This window comes from Temnothorax nylanderi, unplaced genomic scaffold, assembly GCF_030848795.1.
Source record: "Temnothorax nylanderi isolate EJ_2023f unplaced genomic scaffold, tnyl_v1.0 TNYL_tig0245_pilon, whole genome shotgun sequence".
In the NCBI taxonomy this organism is placed as follows: Eukaryota; Metazoa; Arthropoda; class Insecta; order Hymenoptera; family Formicidae; genus Temnothorax; species Temnothorax nylanderi.
The window spans coordinates 255,411-269,760 of record NW_027249307.1 but is presented as its reverse complement, the minus strand read 5'-3'; the positions used below and the strand labels follow the sequence as shown (position 1 = coordinate 269,760).

At 35.1% G+C, this 14,350-nt stretch overlaps 1 protein-coding gene and 1 pseudogene across 1 annotated transcript; both read right to left on the bottom strand.

Moving 5' to 3' along the window:
• Positions 1 to 1,205: 1,205 nt before the first annotated feature.
• On the bottom strand, positions 1,206 to 6,979 carry LOC139779857 (uncharacterized). The gene is made up of 8 exons (XM_071718329.1): positions 6,879 to 6,979; positions 6,316 to 6,390; positions 5,562 to 6,200; positions 5,443 to 5,493; positions 4,939 to 4,986; positions 4,277 to 4,415; positions 2,125 to 2,298; positions 1,206 to 1,446 (listed from the first exon to the last, which is right to left on the bottom strand). Exons 1-7 carry the CDS (start codon positions 6,959 to 6,961, stop codon positions 2,140 to 2,142), a joined length of 1,194 nt encoding a protein of 397 aa, XP_071574430.1. The 5' UTR covers positions 6,962 to 6,979; the 3' UTR covers positions 1,206 to 1,446; positions 2,125 to 2,139.
• Positions 6,980 to 7,275: 296 nt separating this feature from the next.
• LOC139779856 (uncharacterized) lies at positions 7,276 to 9,459 on the bottom strand (annotated as a pseudogene).
• Between the last annotated feature and the right edge of the window lie 4,891 nt (positions 9,460 to 14,350).

Here is a 14,350-nt window from a genome sequence, read left to right as displayed (position 1 = left end):
TGCAAATAACTCTTTACATATTTAGGAAGAACTTTCTCGAAGACTGAAATGATTCGTCTTTATAGTTATCAAGAAATTGTAAAAATAAAACAGGACCACATTTATTATTTCCACATTTCAATGTGGATAATAACGTATTTGGGTTTCAATTGTACAAACAACTCTTTTTAAACCTTAAGAAACAGCGATTAAATGCATCCCACATATTTATTTGCTAAAATTCGTTTATTTCACGCTACGAAAATCTAACCTATATGCTTTTCCCTTGCCGCGCGCCCCTTCCCCGCACAGAGAACGAACCAACCTCCTTAAACGTCCGACTGCATAAACTTAAAGCACAAGTATAAGTAGTGACAGGTACTTCCCAGATAGCCAAATGAGAGCAACGTGTTGTCATTTTGCTGTCACTTATTCCGCATTCAATTTCACCAAACTAAAGCCAAGGTGTTTCCACAAACTGACTATTGTTCTGACATCATGTAAAGTCTTAATTAGAATTCAACAAACTGATGGCAAGTTGTCGTCATGCATGCGCTACGTTCAACGAACGGTGTTTGATATCATAATGATGGCAAGTCGTTGTCATGCATGACATCTGCACGTGAGATTATATTGACGGCAACTTGACTACTTCGCAATTAGCATTTTGTCGTCATCCATATGTCATCTGCGACAACATATAGTTACAACATATTGACAGCAGGACGACGGCATGCATGATTAATCATGAATGCTACAAATATGCTGACATAATATGAAGTACGCATGCTGTATAACTTGATTTTTAATACATTCTCAGCTAACACAAGACCGAAAAGTTGACCCAATAATAATAGTCAATTTTTAAATGGTTAACGTCTCACTTTTTTCACAACTTAGTGATGATTTACGTCTATAAGTTGACTATATATATTATTGGGTTAACTTTTTAGTCTTGTGTTAGCTGCGAATGTTTCAAAAATCATTTTATACAGCATTGTAGAGAAGTTATCACAAAAAATTATACGTACTTTTTCGTAAGGGTGGGTTCCGATTTTAGGTGGAAGTACTGAAAATGTCGATCACACACTTAAACAAATTCAATATTAAATTACTATTTATTTTGTAATATTATATAATAAACTTTTTATATATAATTAACATTATATATAAACTTTCAAGAAAAAGAATTAGATTTTTATAATCATTAAATGTCATTCATAACACTGGCATCATCCGCTTGTTCATCGTCTTCGTTTTCTTGTAGTACCTCCTCGCGTTCGCGTCGATCGCCGTTTAAATTGACGTCGGCTGTTTGGCGATTTCGAGCACGTATACCAGGATTCCGAACATTTGCCCCTCGAACGACGTTCCGAGTACGTTGCTTTCCAAAGCGTACGCCTTCAGAAACTTCTTTAAAAAAATCATCACGGTTAGGAGGCGGTAGAAAACTCACAGCAATGGCATCTGAAATAAAAAACAAACACGCTTAAATGTACAATTTCTCACGTAGAGAAAGCTTTAAATATATCAAATTTATAACGATTTTTAAAATGTCTATGCTATTCGGAAATTGACAATATTTGATTTATGGCAATTTTTATTAATCCTTTACGCGGCAAGCTTAAATTAGCTATGAGTGCCAATTTTGGGAAGAAAAAAATGTCACCAATGGAGTCAGAAATTTGTATTCCCGGGTTTTCAAGATTACTGAATCCGAATTTGAAGTCGAAATTACAAAATACAAAATGGCGAATCCATTATGGCCGATTAAATTTCGAAAACAAAGAAATATTTAATTAATTTTTCTTTTAATAGTATATTATACACGTGTACAAGTTTTTTCAGAGCTAAAATTTATTTTTCGTAATTCAGTCTGTCATATTGGATCTGCCATTTTTAATTTTCCAATGTCGACTTCAAATTTATATTCATCGACCTCAAAACCCCAAGGTATCATTGGTAGTAAAAAATGTACCCTAAACCTATTTTTTTACACTACCTGCAATATATGGCGGGCTTGCCGTATAAAGAGAATTAATCTGTTGTCTTTAAATATTTTATATAAACATTAGGGGGGGTAATCTCTATACTAATTTTTTTTACACTATAACACATGCGTATATTTTAAAAAATGGTCAGGACCTATTTCGAATACATTCACAGATAGGAATTTTTTTTAGTATCGAACAATGGGCGGTTTCCACGCTCTCCCCAGACCGAGTAGTGGCGAATCGTGACGTCTGATATTGACTCCTTCAAACAGAAGACGACGGCTTCGTGGACACTTCTTCCCCCAAGAAATACAAAATAATCGACCTGTAATCGACATTAATTGAATACATTATGTTATTGCATTTTTTATATTATTTTATATTGGCTTAATTCTAGCAGACAAGAATGGATTAAAATTAATAGGCCTTTTAAATCAATGTCAATGTATTTAAATTCACTTATATTATTTCTAAACCTAGAGTGAAATTAATTGATATTTTACTGAATGCAAAACTGAATTCTATTCTATTAATGTTTATGCATATTAAGTCTCCGTGTAAAAAATGCTAATACCGATAAAAAATGCTGTAAATGTAATTTTTTTAAACGTTAAGGCTTCTGAGTATTCGCCGCGGACATATTTAAAATGTGACGTGATAAGCGAGAAACGCTAGACTTGTCAAAGTTTGTTGCGTGCCATTTGTAAATAAAGAGAATTTGGATAAAACAAAATAAATAATGAGATCGCTTTAACGCACTTGTAAAAATGGACTTTAACTATCCTTTCCCCCTCTGACAGTCAATAAATAGTCGTAAAAGGCACGTGAAATGAAGCCTATATAGGCGATCTCATTATTTTTTGTTTTATCCAAATTCTCTTTATTTACAAATGTTACGCAAAAAACTTCGACGTGTCTATCGTGTCATTTCTCGCTTATAACGTCACGTTTTCAATATGTCCGCGGCGAATATTCAGGAGCCTTAAAGAACTATGTATACATTCGTATATTGAATTTATACTTCAATTGGTTAAAATGATAATATAAATTTCTAAAGATGAGTCTCAACAAATACCGTTTCGTCACGACGTTTACCTGCGCCTTAGACTATTCGGGTATCTAACTTACTTGAAATTTCATGGAATTTTCATACATCATAAAAAAATAAAAATAATCACATATACCTTGCAGTAAGGGGATACTAGGGACACAATTTTTCCACGTGCATTTTTCCTATTGCTATATCTTTTTGATATTTTAATAAAAAATGAAAAGTGCTTAGAATACATATATTAATAATGGCTTATAACAATATCTGACGCACAAAATTCCAATTGTTGTATTAAAAACTGTTCAAAGAAATTCTTTCGATGGACGTCAATACTTATACAGGCTCGAATTTTTTCACGGATAAGCGCTAGGGTAGAGCGAAAAACACGAAAATTCTGCAATCGATATGAAGTAATATCTTCTGTCCACGCAAAAAGAATGAAATTTAACATTGTATTTAATCGGGAAAAACACCTTTTTTCAATAAATAACAGAGTAAAATACACCTTGTTATGTCAAACATACATTTCTTTTTTGGTTGAGTTATTATAAATTTTTTTAATCTATCATTTTTCAACATTTTTCAAAGAACATCAAACTGTCTTAAAAAATCCCGTTCTTTTTTATATAGCATAGGTTCGTTTCGAGGAAATTTAATTTCCCCGGTTCTTTGTATTTCGAATGAGCACCGATTGAATCTAAAGAGTTAATTTGGCGATTTATTCATCGTACTTAGAACAAGGAAATTTTTGTACCAGTGTCATTTTTTTATTTTTTGTCGCCAAATTGACTTTTTGGGCTTAAACGATGCTCAAATTTCATAAATACAAAATTTTATAATTTTGATGTGAGTTATAAGAAATTTCGTACCAATGATTTCAAAAATAATATAAATATCTAATATATATGATATACTTTTTAAAATTTAAAGTTAAATTTAAAACAATTCACTTACTTTTTTATTCATTTGAACTGAAACACGATATTTCCTATTCGTGATTTTGCATTCGTATAAAACCGCGAATTTAGCAACATAAAAATAAACCCAGCAAACACCAAGTTACATGTAACGTACCTGTTGTAATTTCCCACTCAATAATATAATTGTAATATAACACACGTGTTATATTACAATTATATTGTTGAGTGGAAAATTACAACTAACAGGTACATTACATGTAACTTGGTGTTTACTGGGAATCCATTTTCGTTTCCTATGCACTTTTCATTTCTTATGTATCCGTAATACTCACAGCAGCTTCGTACTCTTCGTCATTAACATTTTCGAACGCTACCACCTCTTCCACAGACGACAGAGGAAACGACGTAGGTTTTGTAGGCATTACGTTTATCCGCTTTCGTAACAACTTATCCAATTTCCTGTTGATAACTCTGAAAATGAAAATATTTGAAAATGAAATATTGTGCTTTATACGATCTCGTGTGATCAGTTTTGTGACCAGTTAATTACTGACAGGGACTATCTTACTTTGTCCAAACTTTTATACGGAAAAGTATTACATATTCCTGTAGCTTACCTCGAGAGTTTTCCAAAACACTATAATTAAATAATTTTTCCTTAAGTACTTTTCGAGTTATGAGGCTTGAACGTTACAGTTACACATTTTGTAGAACCGATTACTCGAATTCTAGTGCACGGTGGGAGTCAATATTTAGCAAAATTTTATTTTGAAATATATCTAATCCACTGGTAATAATTGCTTTTTATTTCAACTTGGACAAAGTAAGATAGTCCCTTAGAGTTCTTTTGGAGAAAAAGTTTTTGCACTTATCGCACTTCTACGCGTACATACATGTTCCATATTCACGAATATATCACGTATAACGTAAAAATGCAGTGAGGAGAGTTGATCCGCTCAAAAGAAAGAATTTTGTAAGAAAGACATTTACTTACTGCAAATCATCTTTGGTTGGTATCTTTTCGGATATCTCCAGTAAAGTTCTAAAAATACCAAATTATGAAGTTACTATATACTCACAGAAAATGAAAAGTACTTAATTTTTAGAAACATGACATCACTGCGGAATCCGACAGTTTGGAAAATTAAACTTTTACTGATGTTATATTAAATAACTGTCATACAAAAAATTACTGATTTTCATTATTTTCTGTAAATTTCATTAATTTTCTTATATAATAAACGTTGCTTCTAAAATCTGAAAATCTGTAACATTTTAAATTCCACACAGTACCGAATGTCAAATTTGAAATCTGCAATATTCTAGCGATGATATCAAAGACATTTTGACAGCAGATCAACGCCTTATGTCCGATATTTTGCAATGTTCTGGTGACATTCTGATGTCATTCAGTGCTGTGCGGGTTATATATGACAGTAATCTGATATTACACAAAATGAAATGCAATTGCAATTATACAAAAGACGATTCGATTTACTTATTGTACTCTTCCCTTGTGACGAAGTTGTCGATCTTCTCTCGCAATGTCCTGAAACAATAATTTTGAATGATAAAGTTATTCTTAAGACATTAACAAGCATCTTTTCTAACACGTACTGCATTTCATCGTCTCGCGTGGTACGGCTAGGGTTACACCCGTATTGAGGAATGTCTCTCAGCATTGATTGACGAGTATTTTCAGGTCCTTCCCGCAAACCCGTATATAATTGGTTTCGAAAATCGACGATTGTCGCAGCGGAGCGAGACATTGTGGTGCACGGTGCCGACGGTGCTGCGTACTGACGTTGCTCAATAAGCTCATTTCCGCAAAGCATCGCGTTGTCGTAGCGTGACCGTGTGAACTTTTCGAAAGGCTGATAACAGTTCGACTTGGAGACGTCAATGTTACAAGCGCTTCCGGATATGTACGGGTCTGCAGATCCTGTTGAGCGCGCCGATGGCACTAGCGGCAATAGCGGCGTGTACGTTTTTTCCGTGGCGTTTTCGGGTGTGACGGGGCCTGTAGTATCCGCTACGACTGGTTTCAATGGCGCTAATCCGAACACTTGACTAGCACTCAGGTGATTCAGAGTGGTATTTTCGGTACTTAGGTTTCTCCGTAAGTCATTGATATGTTCTTCAATGTCTTTCTCATTTTCCTTATTGTCAGTAGTAGTCTTCTTCCCAGTCTCCGGCTCAGATGATGTTGTAACGTATTTTTTTGGTTTTTTGATGATACGCGATGGATGACCTTCCCTGCAATTTGAATCACTACTATAATTAAATAGTTTTTGAAATATCTCACAGTTTCGAATCTTTTTGGCAGCAATATATATATGTATAAGTTTATAAGTAAATACGTCGTGTTTACCGGTTTGACTGTCTCGTACGCCTTTGGACAATGCCACTTTGTCGCTTAAACGATGAAACGATTCCAGCATTCATCCTGCGCAAGCATTATTTTTTAAATTAGTTGCAGTGTTATTGGTTATTAAAAATGTTTAATTATGATGGTATGCAGAGATTTTGTCATGCTGTATTACATAACATTTTTACATAACATTTTATACTATATAAATACACATATAACTGTACAAAATTGTGTTCTTATCAGATAACATGCAATATGGTATCTTTATTAACAACAATCTTTACTGAAAATAAGTAACAAATATATAAAAATTATTAACGACAGTTCTATGAAACTAACACCTCTCACAGAATATTTTGCACAAAAATATCAATCCCAACTTCATATCAACGTTTCTCTTTTTATTTAACTTAATATTGAACAGACCTACATATACAGCATTGAACATTTCTGAAACGTAACAGGAATGTTCAATGCCGTATGGGGAGTTGTACAACTATATTCAGTTCACAAGAAATAACACATGCACTACTGCAATAAAGAGTCTGACAGTACAGAATTACCGTTTCAGCTGTCCCGTTTGTATTGAAATTTTCTTGATACCATGTCGTTTCGACAGGGAGACCTTCCGGGATCCTGAACTCATTGTTCAGCTTGATTGCACCTTGATTATGACATGAGAATTTAAACACTAAAATATAAGTAAGAAGAAAAGATGATTCTCACGCATTTCCCACAGATTGAATTGTCCAGACAATAGGGATTAACGTAAACAAGAAATGAAAATAGCTGTGTATATAAACTGCTTGTAAAATGTTTAAGTGTCCGTTTCATTAAAATTTCTGCTCTTAGTATAACTCGATCGGGATCAACGATGAGGACGTGACAGATATCTGATTCCATGTGTAAGCGTGTATGTGCGCGCGCGCGCGTGTGTGTGTGTGTGTGTTTGTGTGTCACCTATAACAGGGATGAAACAACAAACTTGTCTGGAACGAACTCATCTCCTTCATCAACACTGACTTCTGAATCGTTGCTACTCTGGACTCTCCAGTACGGCATCAAATAACATTTTGCTTTAACTTCATTCAAAGCCGCTATCGCCAAATCCTCAGACAATGCGGAACACACGACAATTTCTAATGCAGATGATGGAACAGCAACATCATACAAGTCTTCAACGATTTGAAATTTATTCAATACCAAATAATAGATGTCATCAATTTTAATAATATTGCGTACAACGCATATTGAACGATTATTTAAAATGATGCATCTATCGCCTAAAGAATCTACGTGAATGAAGAATCTCTCAGTCTGTAGTTTCTTATACTGGACACAGCGTGAGGATAATTGTGTAGGTAATAAAGGGCCGTTACTGTGCCTTTGGAAAACTTTAATTGCATTGGTAACAGTTGGGGGTTTAAGTTCCTCCCTTTTCTCTCTTTCGGCTTGTCTGAGGGCAAACTGTTGCAAAGGACTACAGGGCTTCCTATAAAATTTTCTAAAGAACGTCATATTGTTTTCATAAGGAAATGCCGAAAAAGTGTCGAGTGGACCTAGACGTTCAGCATCTTGTGCTAAGTGCAGCAATGCATGCACATTGTACGATAGAAAAGTTAGCTTATAAAAGCGTGGACAGGTCTCGACAAACTTCTCTAATGCAAGCTTTGCAAAGTTTATCAAAGTTAGTGAGAGTGGAGAGGAACATAGTGCACGAATAGCCGCGTGAAAAAGCAAGAAGTGCTTGTAACCTTGCTCGTCCATAATACCTCGCAAAGCTACGGGTCCAGTATACAAAGTGAACTGACGACCTTCCGTTGCTTTATAATCTTTGTAATCGGACAATGGTCTCGGCTTTCTTGAAAATTCTCGCGGGCAATACTGCGCAATACATTCAAGTCTTTTTGAAATTTGGTCTTGGTTTCGACCGGACAATTTCATTTTTTTTCCATATTTGCCAGTGATCCAAGACATCAACAATTTTTTGGCGACACCAATGCAAATTAAATGCATAAACTCAACGGGTACCTGTGACACTAATTCAATGGGTAAACGAGATAGGGGACTCGGTCCCTTATGATGCTCATCATCGACAAGTCTTGCATATTCGTCGTCGGTCCGAATGCGATGTTTTATGCCAGTGAAGACCAATTGGCCATCGCAAGAGATACCAACTACTTTGCATTTCGAACACGGATGACTGGAAGTATGACCGAAATGATTTAACAGCCATGAGCGTGCAGGCGCGTCTGCAATAAAAGCCCTCAATGTAACAGGGATTTGTTTTTGAAGGAAAACGATACCACCTGTCTTAATGACTTGAAGAACGTCTTCAATAAAGTCATTAAGGAAATCGTCGATATTTGCAGGTTTTTTTTATCCTTTGTAGATCCCTACAACTTCAGGTTTGCTGCGTGGAATGTTTGCGACCGAACATTGAATAGGCCAAATTTGCATACTGCCAGATTTATTTAATCTGGCACCATCAGTACTGCAATCGATGTGGAGTATATCTGGAAATAAATGCGATGGAGTTTTCAATAAAATGCGAGTAAGAGCTTTTTCAAACCCAATATGAAGATATTCCCCGGGATAAATATTGCGCACTTGAGGACTAATTCGAGGAGTATTCAAAAGCGTTCGCGTATCTCGCGGAAGGTAAGCGAGTTGCGGAAGGGTATGCAGTGATTTTAAAATGATGTTCCCTTGCGTATGCGTGAGATTTCCCTTTACAAAAGCCGATGCTAGAGATTGTCGAAACGCTTGAGCAGGTTCCATCACCTCCTCGTTATTGCAATGATTTACAAGAGCGGAATTGGTATTGTCAGGATGGATTGAACCAACACTATCGACATCAACTGATGCGGAAACCAAAGTAGACGGTCCAGAGCAAGGTTCACTAATAACAGACATTGCCGAATTATGGCAACTTTCAGAGTCAGGAAACAACGCTCTGTCGTTGATGCAAGGATCGCACGCAACCTGCGCTGCTTGACTTTTCGGGCGCATATCAGTACTCGTTTCATTGCTTTGCCGCAATTGTCGCAGTAAATTGGTGCGTTGGCGTGATGTTACCTTGTACATCGGTTTCCGGCCTCTAAACTTTGGCCGCAACTTTGGCCTCCTTTTGTAGGGATTCATGTCACCGTTAATGCGTCTAGTATAATAAAAAGAATATTTAAGTGATAAATTAAAACTCGCAATAAAATAAATTTAAAAAGCGCACGAATTCATCAACAATATTTTCACAGTAGAAAAAAAGAAAAAGAATCAATGTTTGCAGACAGCAGAATCTTAATATACAAAGACTTGAATTTGAGCTTGATTTTTCAACTTTTAAATGAAGAATAGAAGGAAAAGATTGTAATAATTTTAAAAAAGTACGCAATATTCCTAACTGTGGAAAAGATTTACATCCACATAAAATAGTACTAAACCTAACTAAACCGAACTAAAAATTAACAAGAAGAATAGAAATAACCAAAAAAAAACCAGCTTGACCGAAATCGAACCTAAGGAACCGAACCGAGTAGCCAAATACAATTTGAAATTAAAAAAGTATATATAAATGTATTGCGTGATCGTGGACGTAACCCGAGTTTCAGATTTTTGGGCAAATAAAACAACATTGTATTTAAAACAATTATGTAAAATAAAAAGAAATAAATGAATAAATGTTCTATAATTACATCAATTGTGTTTAATATATTTATAATCGCATTACTAATATTGTATATTTCAATACCACGCAAGCACCAAGTGTACGAACATATTAGACACAAATCGATCGATGCTCGCAGTTTGTCTTAAAAACGTGACGTTCGTCGAAGCGGTGGTGTACTGATTTCTTAAAAGAACATTTAGGACATATTTACTTATAATTTAGCATGTAAAATGTTTCAATGGTGTTGATAGAAAATTAGTAACAGATTTTCAACTTTGTATTGACATGCTATAAAATATTACATGCTATATTATATATGTCGTAAATGTTCGTTTAAGAAATCAGTACACCTACATATCTCACAAGTAGATTTTTAAATAAGGTGCACTAAGCATCGCTTTGAATCAAATATGTATGTACGTAAACTCTGAGTGACTTCTTAATACTAATCTATCATATCTAATAAAGTAAAATATCATTGGATCAAATGTACATATCTTATATGATGGCAATCGATGAATAATGTTTAGAAACTGTCGATAGGAAATCTCCACTTCTGAGGTATGTCGGTGTACTGATTTGTTAAACGAACATTTACGACATATATAATATAGCATGTTGTAATAAATAATAAATAATAAAATGTAATATTTCATGCAGCTATCAACACAAAATGAATAACTTGTTAATTATTTTTCTAATAGCATTGAAACATTACATGCTAAATTATATATGTTCGAAGTAATGTTTCTTTAAGAAATCCGTACACTACCGCTTTGACAAACCTCATGTTTATAAAGACAAAGGAGATTTGCAGCAGGGTATGTATTAATTATAATAATAACAATAATTAATATTCTTTTAAGATAATACTTCTCCAAAGCCTGCACACGTGCCACGGCCCTTATGGAAAAATACACTCAACGTCTTAAAATTGGGTGTGATTTCGGACCGCCAATGAAAGTTAACCATCATTTCAACATCTTTGATTGGTTAATCTTCAATTGGCGGTCCGAAATCACACCCAACTTTAAGACGTTGAGTGTATTTTTCCATAAGGGGGGTCAAGTAGTTAATTATCGGGCCATTGTTATTACATTCAATAAAAGACAAACGCTCACCTCGTGTATCCGTTCGGCGCACACACATTGAAGTTCTTATATACTTCGTATCAATTCCTCGTCTCATCAGGACACAAACTCGTCTCTTATTTTACTGTCTTCTTTGCCAAAGAGTCTTATCGTTCTTCTCTTATTCTCCCGCGGGCGCTTCATCCAAGATAGAAGGATTAAGGTGCAGTTACATGCGAGCGTCGAGCTGCGCAGAAGATTGTTGCGCAGCTGACGCTGGAGCCACAGGCGCCTTTAAGCCTTGTGTACACGATACTAGAAATCGGTCCGAGTTTCGATTTAAGCCAATGAAACTGCTGCTTTTCTGTAAGAGCTGCAAGTTGATTGGCTTAAACCGAAACTCGGACCGATTTCTAGTATCGTGTACACAAGGCTTTACATGGGTGCGTCAAGCGTCGGGAAATTAGGCTGAGTTCTCACTATACGCGTCGTGCGTCGCGTCACGACGCGTATAGTGGGAACGCAGCATAAAGCTAATGCTAATGTAAGACTCCATAGACGCGGCAACGACGTGCGGCAGAGTGCGTTGACCAATCAACAAATTTTAATTTTGCCGCAGATTAACGCAGGCGACTTGCGGCAGTCTTCTGATTGGTTAACGCACTCTGCCGCACGGCGTTGCCGCGTCTATGGAGTCTTTTAGGGCGGCTTCACACCTTAGCAGAAAAGCAGAAAGCAGAAAAGCAGAATCCAATCAGAACTCTCACTCATAGTAAGCAGTATGCAGTAGTATATACCAATACATATTGCCTACTATGGGGTGAGAGTTCTGATTGGGTTCTGCTTTTCTGCTTTCTGCTTTTCTGCTAAGGTGTGAAGCCCTTAGCTTCATTCATGCTTGCCGACAAATTGTCGCCCATGAAGAATAATCTTATGATATTGACAAATTGTCGACATCAAGATGTAGTTTAGAAACTTCATCAATATTCAATAGATACTCTACTTCTTGTGTACAACGTTTGATATCATAAGTGTCGTCATTTTACCATCACGTTGCCGTCATGATGCTATGTATGAAATGCAAGCTCATGGCGTGCCGTCAATTTGCTGTCAAGGTGACGAGTTTATTATTCCTCATGCATGCTCTTACAATTTCATAAATTCATGAAGTCTATTTGCTCTCCTGATGCTAACTCAATTCCACGTTAGATTCCGATGACAGCAAATTGTCGGCAAGTTTACAATAATACGTGCAGTACATCAGTTTACTCGATATGCTAAATCTCGCTTGGCTATCTGGGTTTATGCACATGCTGCATATGATACTTTATCAAGTTACCTTTCATTATTTTAGAACATATCGTACAACAGACTTCCATTTTAATTTACTATTTTTAAATATATACTTACTATTTACTAAAACTAACTAATAAACAAAAATAAACAAAAATAAAGAAAAGTACAAAATGATATGAAAACAAAAATTCTATATGCTTTACTTTCTTATATCAGAGAAATAATAGCGTTTTATCAATTTCATAGGTTAGATGAAAAATGTAAGAAATAACTATGTTATTTTATAATATAAAAAAATAACAAACAGTTTTAGAATTTCTTATTTTAGTAAATAAATAATTATCTTGATTTAACCAAAAATGATAGTGTTGCGCCAATATTGATTAACAATGATAAAGAGTTTTATTACGACTCAATTGGCAAATATATAAATACACAAACGCTACGACGCGACGTTTCGATCCTTGGTTCGGATCCTTATCAAGCAATCTATAAAGCAATTTGGTCTAAGGTCATAAATAAAGTCATATTTTAAAATTAAGTAAAAAGCAATGTACTACCTACCACTACACGAGAATCATCACTTTCACAGACCCATGAAAATTTTTGCCGAAAAAATCATAAGTGTGAGACGTAAAAAGTCGCTGGTATAATGTCTCGATTGTATGCAGTGCAAATGCGCGAATTAAAGCCATTGTGTCGTTGTAAGACGTAGAGCACGTGTTGCCGAGGCGAGCATGCTCGGGCCCTCGGGCGACTGACATTACGTAGACGGACGAGTGTTAATAAATAAATTGAAGAACATCAAAGGTTGTACATACATATATATAAACAAAATCAAGCGATCGCGATAACATTGTCATATATATGGGATTCAAATTCTCCGTATCCTTTTGAAGATTTATCGTACCGGCCTGTCTTTTTATGAAAAATGTTTCGGCTATTTCACGTTTTCTGATGTTCTTCTCTTTATGTACATGTTCAGTATATCGACGTTGGACCAGTTGAAATCGTGTCCGCACGTAACCCTATGCTTACTGACCACAGAGTGGTTGCTGTCGTCTTTTTTAATGTCATTGCAATGTTCCTTTACGCGCGTTTGTAAGTGACGTTTAGTCTGTCCTATATACGAAGCGGCACAATCCTCGCAATTAATCCTGTAAATCACTTCCGTAGAGTGATCCGTATCAAGTCTGTCTTTACCTCTCCTAATAATTACATCAAGTTTTTTAGGTATAGTATAAACTGCGTCCATACCTATTTTACTTAACGTGAGGTGTATGCCATCGCTAATTTGCTTATTATACGGTAATGCCACGCAATTACGTGCATCAAAAGCATCGTTATCTCGGTTAACATCATTACTCATGTGTCGGAGCTTTTTTAACCTAACATTAATGTACTTGTCTATGACCTCTGCGGGAAAAGAGTTGTTCAAGAGGATTTTCTTAACGGTGTTAATGTTGGATCTGTGGAAGCGCTCATTCGACAATAATATTGCACGGTCAAGAAGGCTACTTATTATATTAATTTTATAATTGAATAGGTGGCTGGAAAAGTAATTGATATAACGCCCTGAAAAAGTCGGTTTCCTATACCAATTAGTAATCAGCCGGCCGCCGTCTCTACACTGAGAAAAAAATACTTAAAAATTTATTTGTGGGATATAAGCCTTATTTCATAGAAATAAATCTCTTATTTAAATACGGCGAAATAAAATTTTATTTCTAGTAAATAAACCATATATTTCATTTTTGAAATAAGTATTATTTATGACAAATAATTGTTTATTTCCTTGGCATAAGTTATTTAATCGCAAATATCAAATTTTTAAAATTTTTATAAATCGATATATTTCTGACAAATAAATTGAATGTAGCTAAATAACTATAATTTCTTCTCTTAATTTAATTTTATTTCAATTAATAATGTTACATTATATATTGAAATAAATATTTATGTGAATACATTTTATTATACTACATTCACAGAATAATATGGA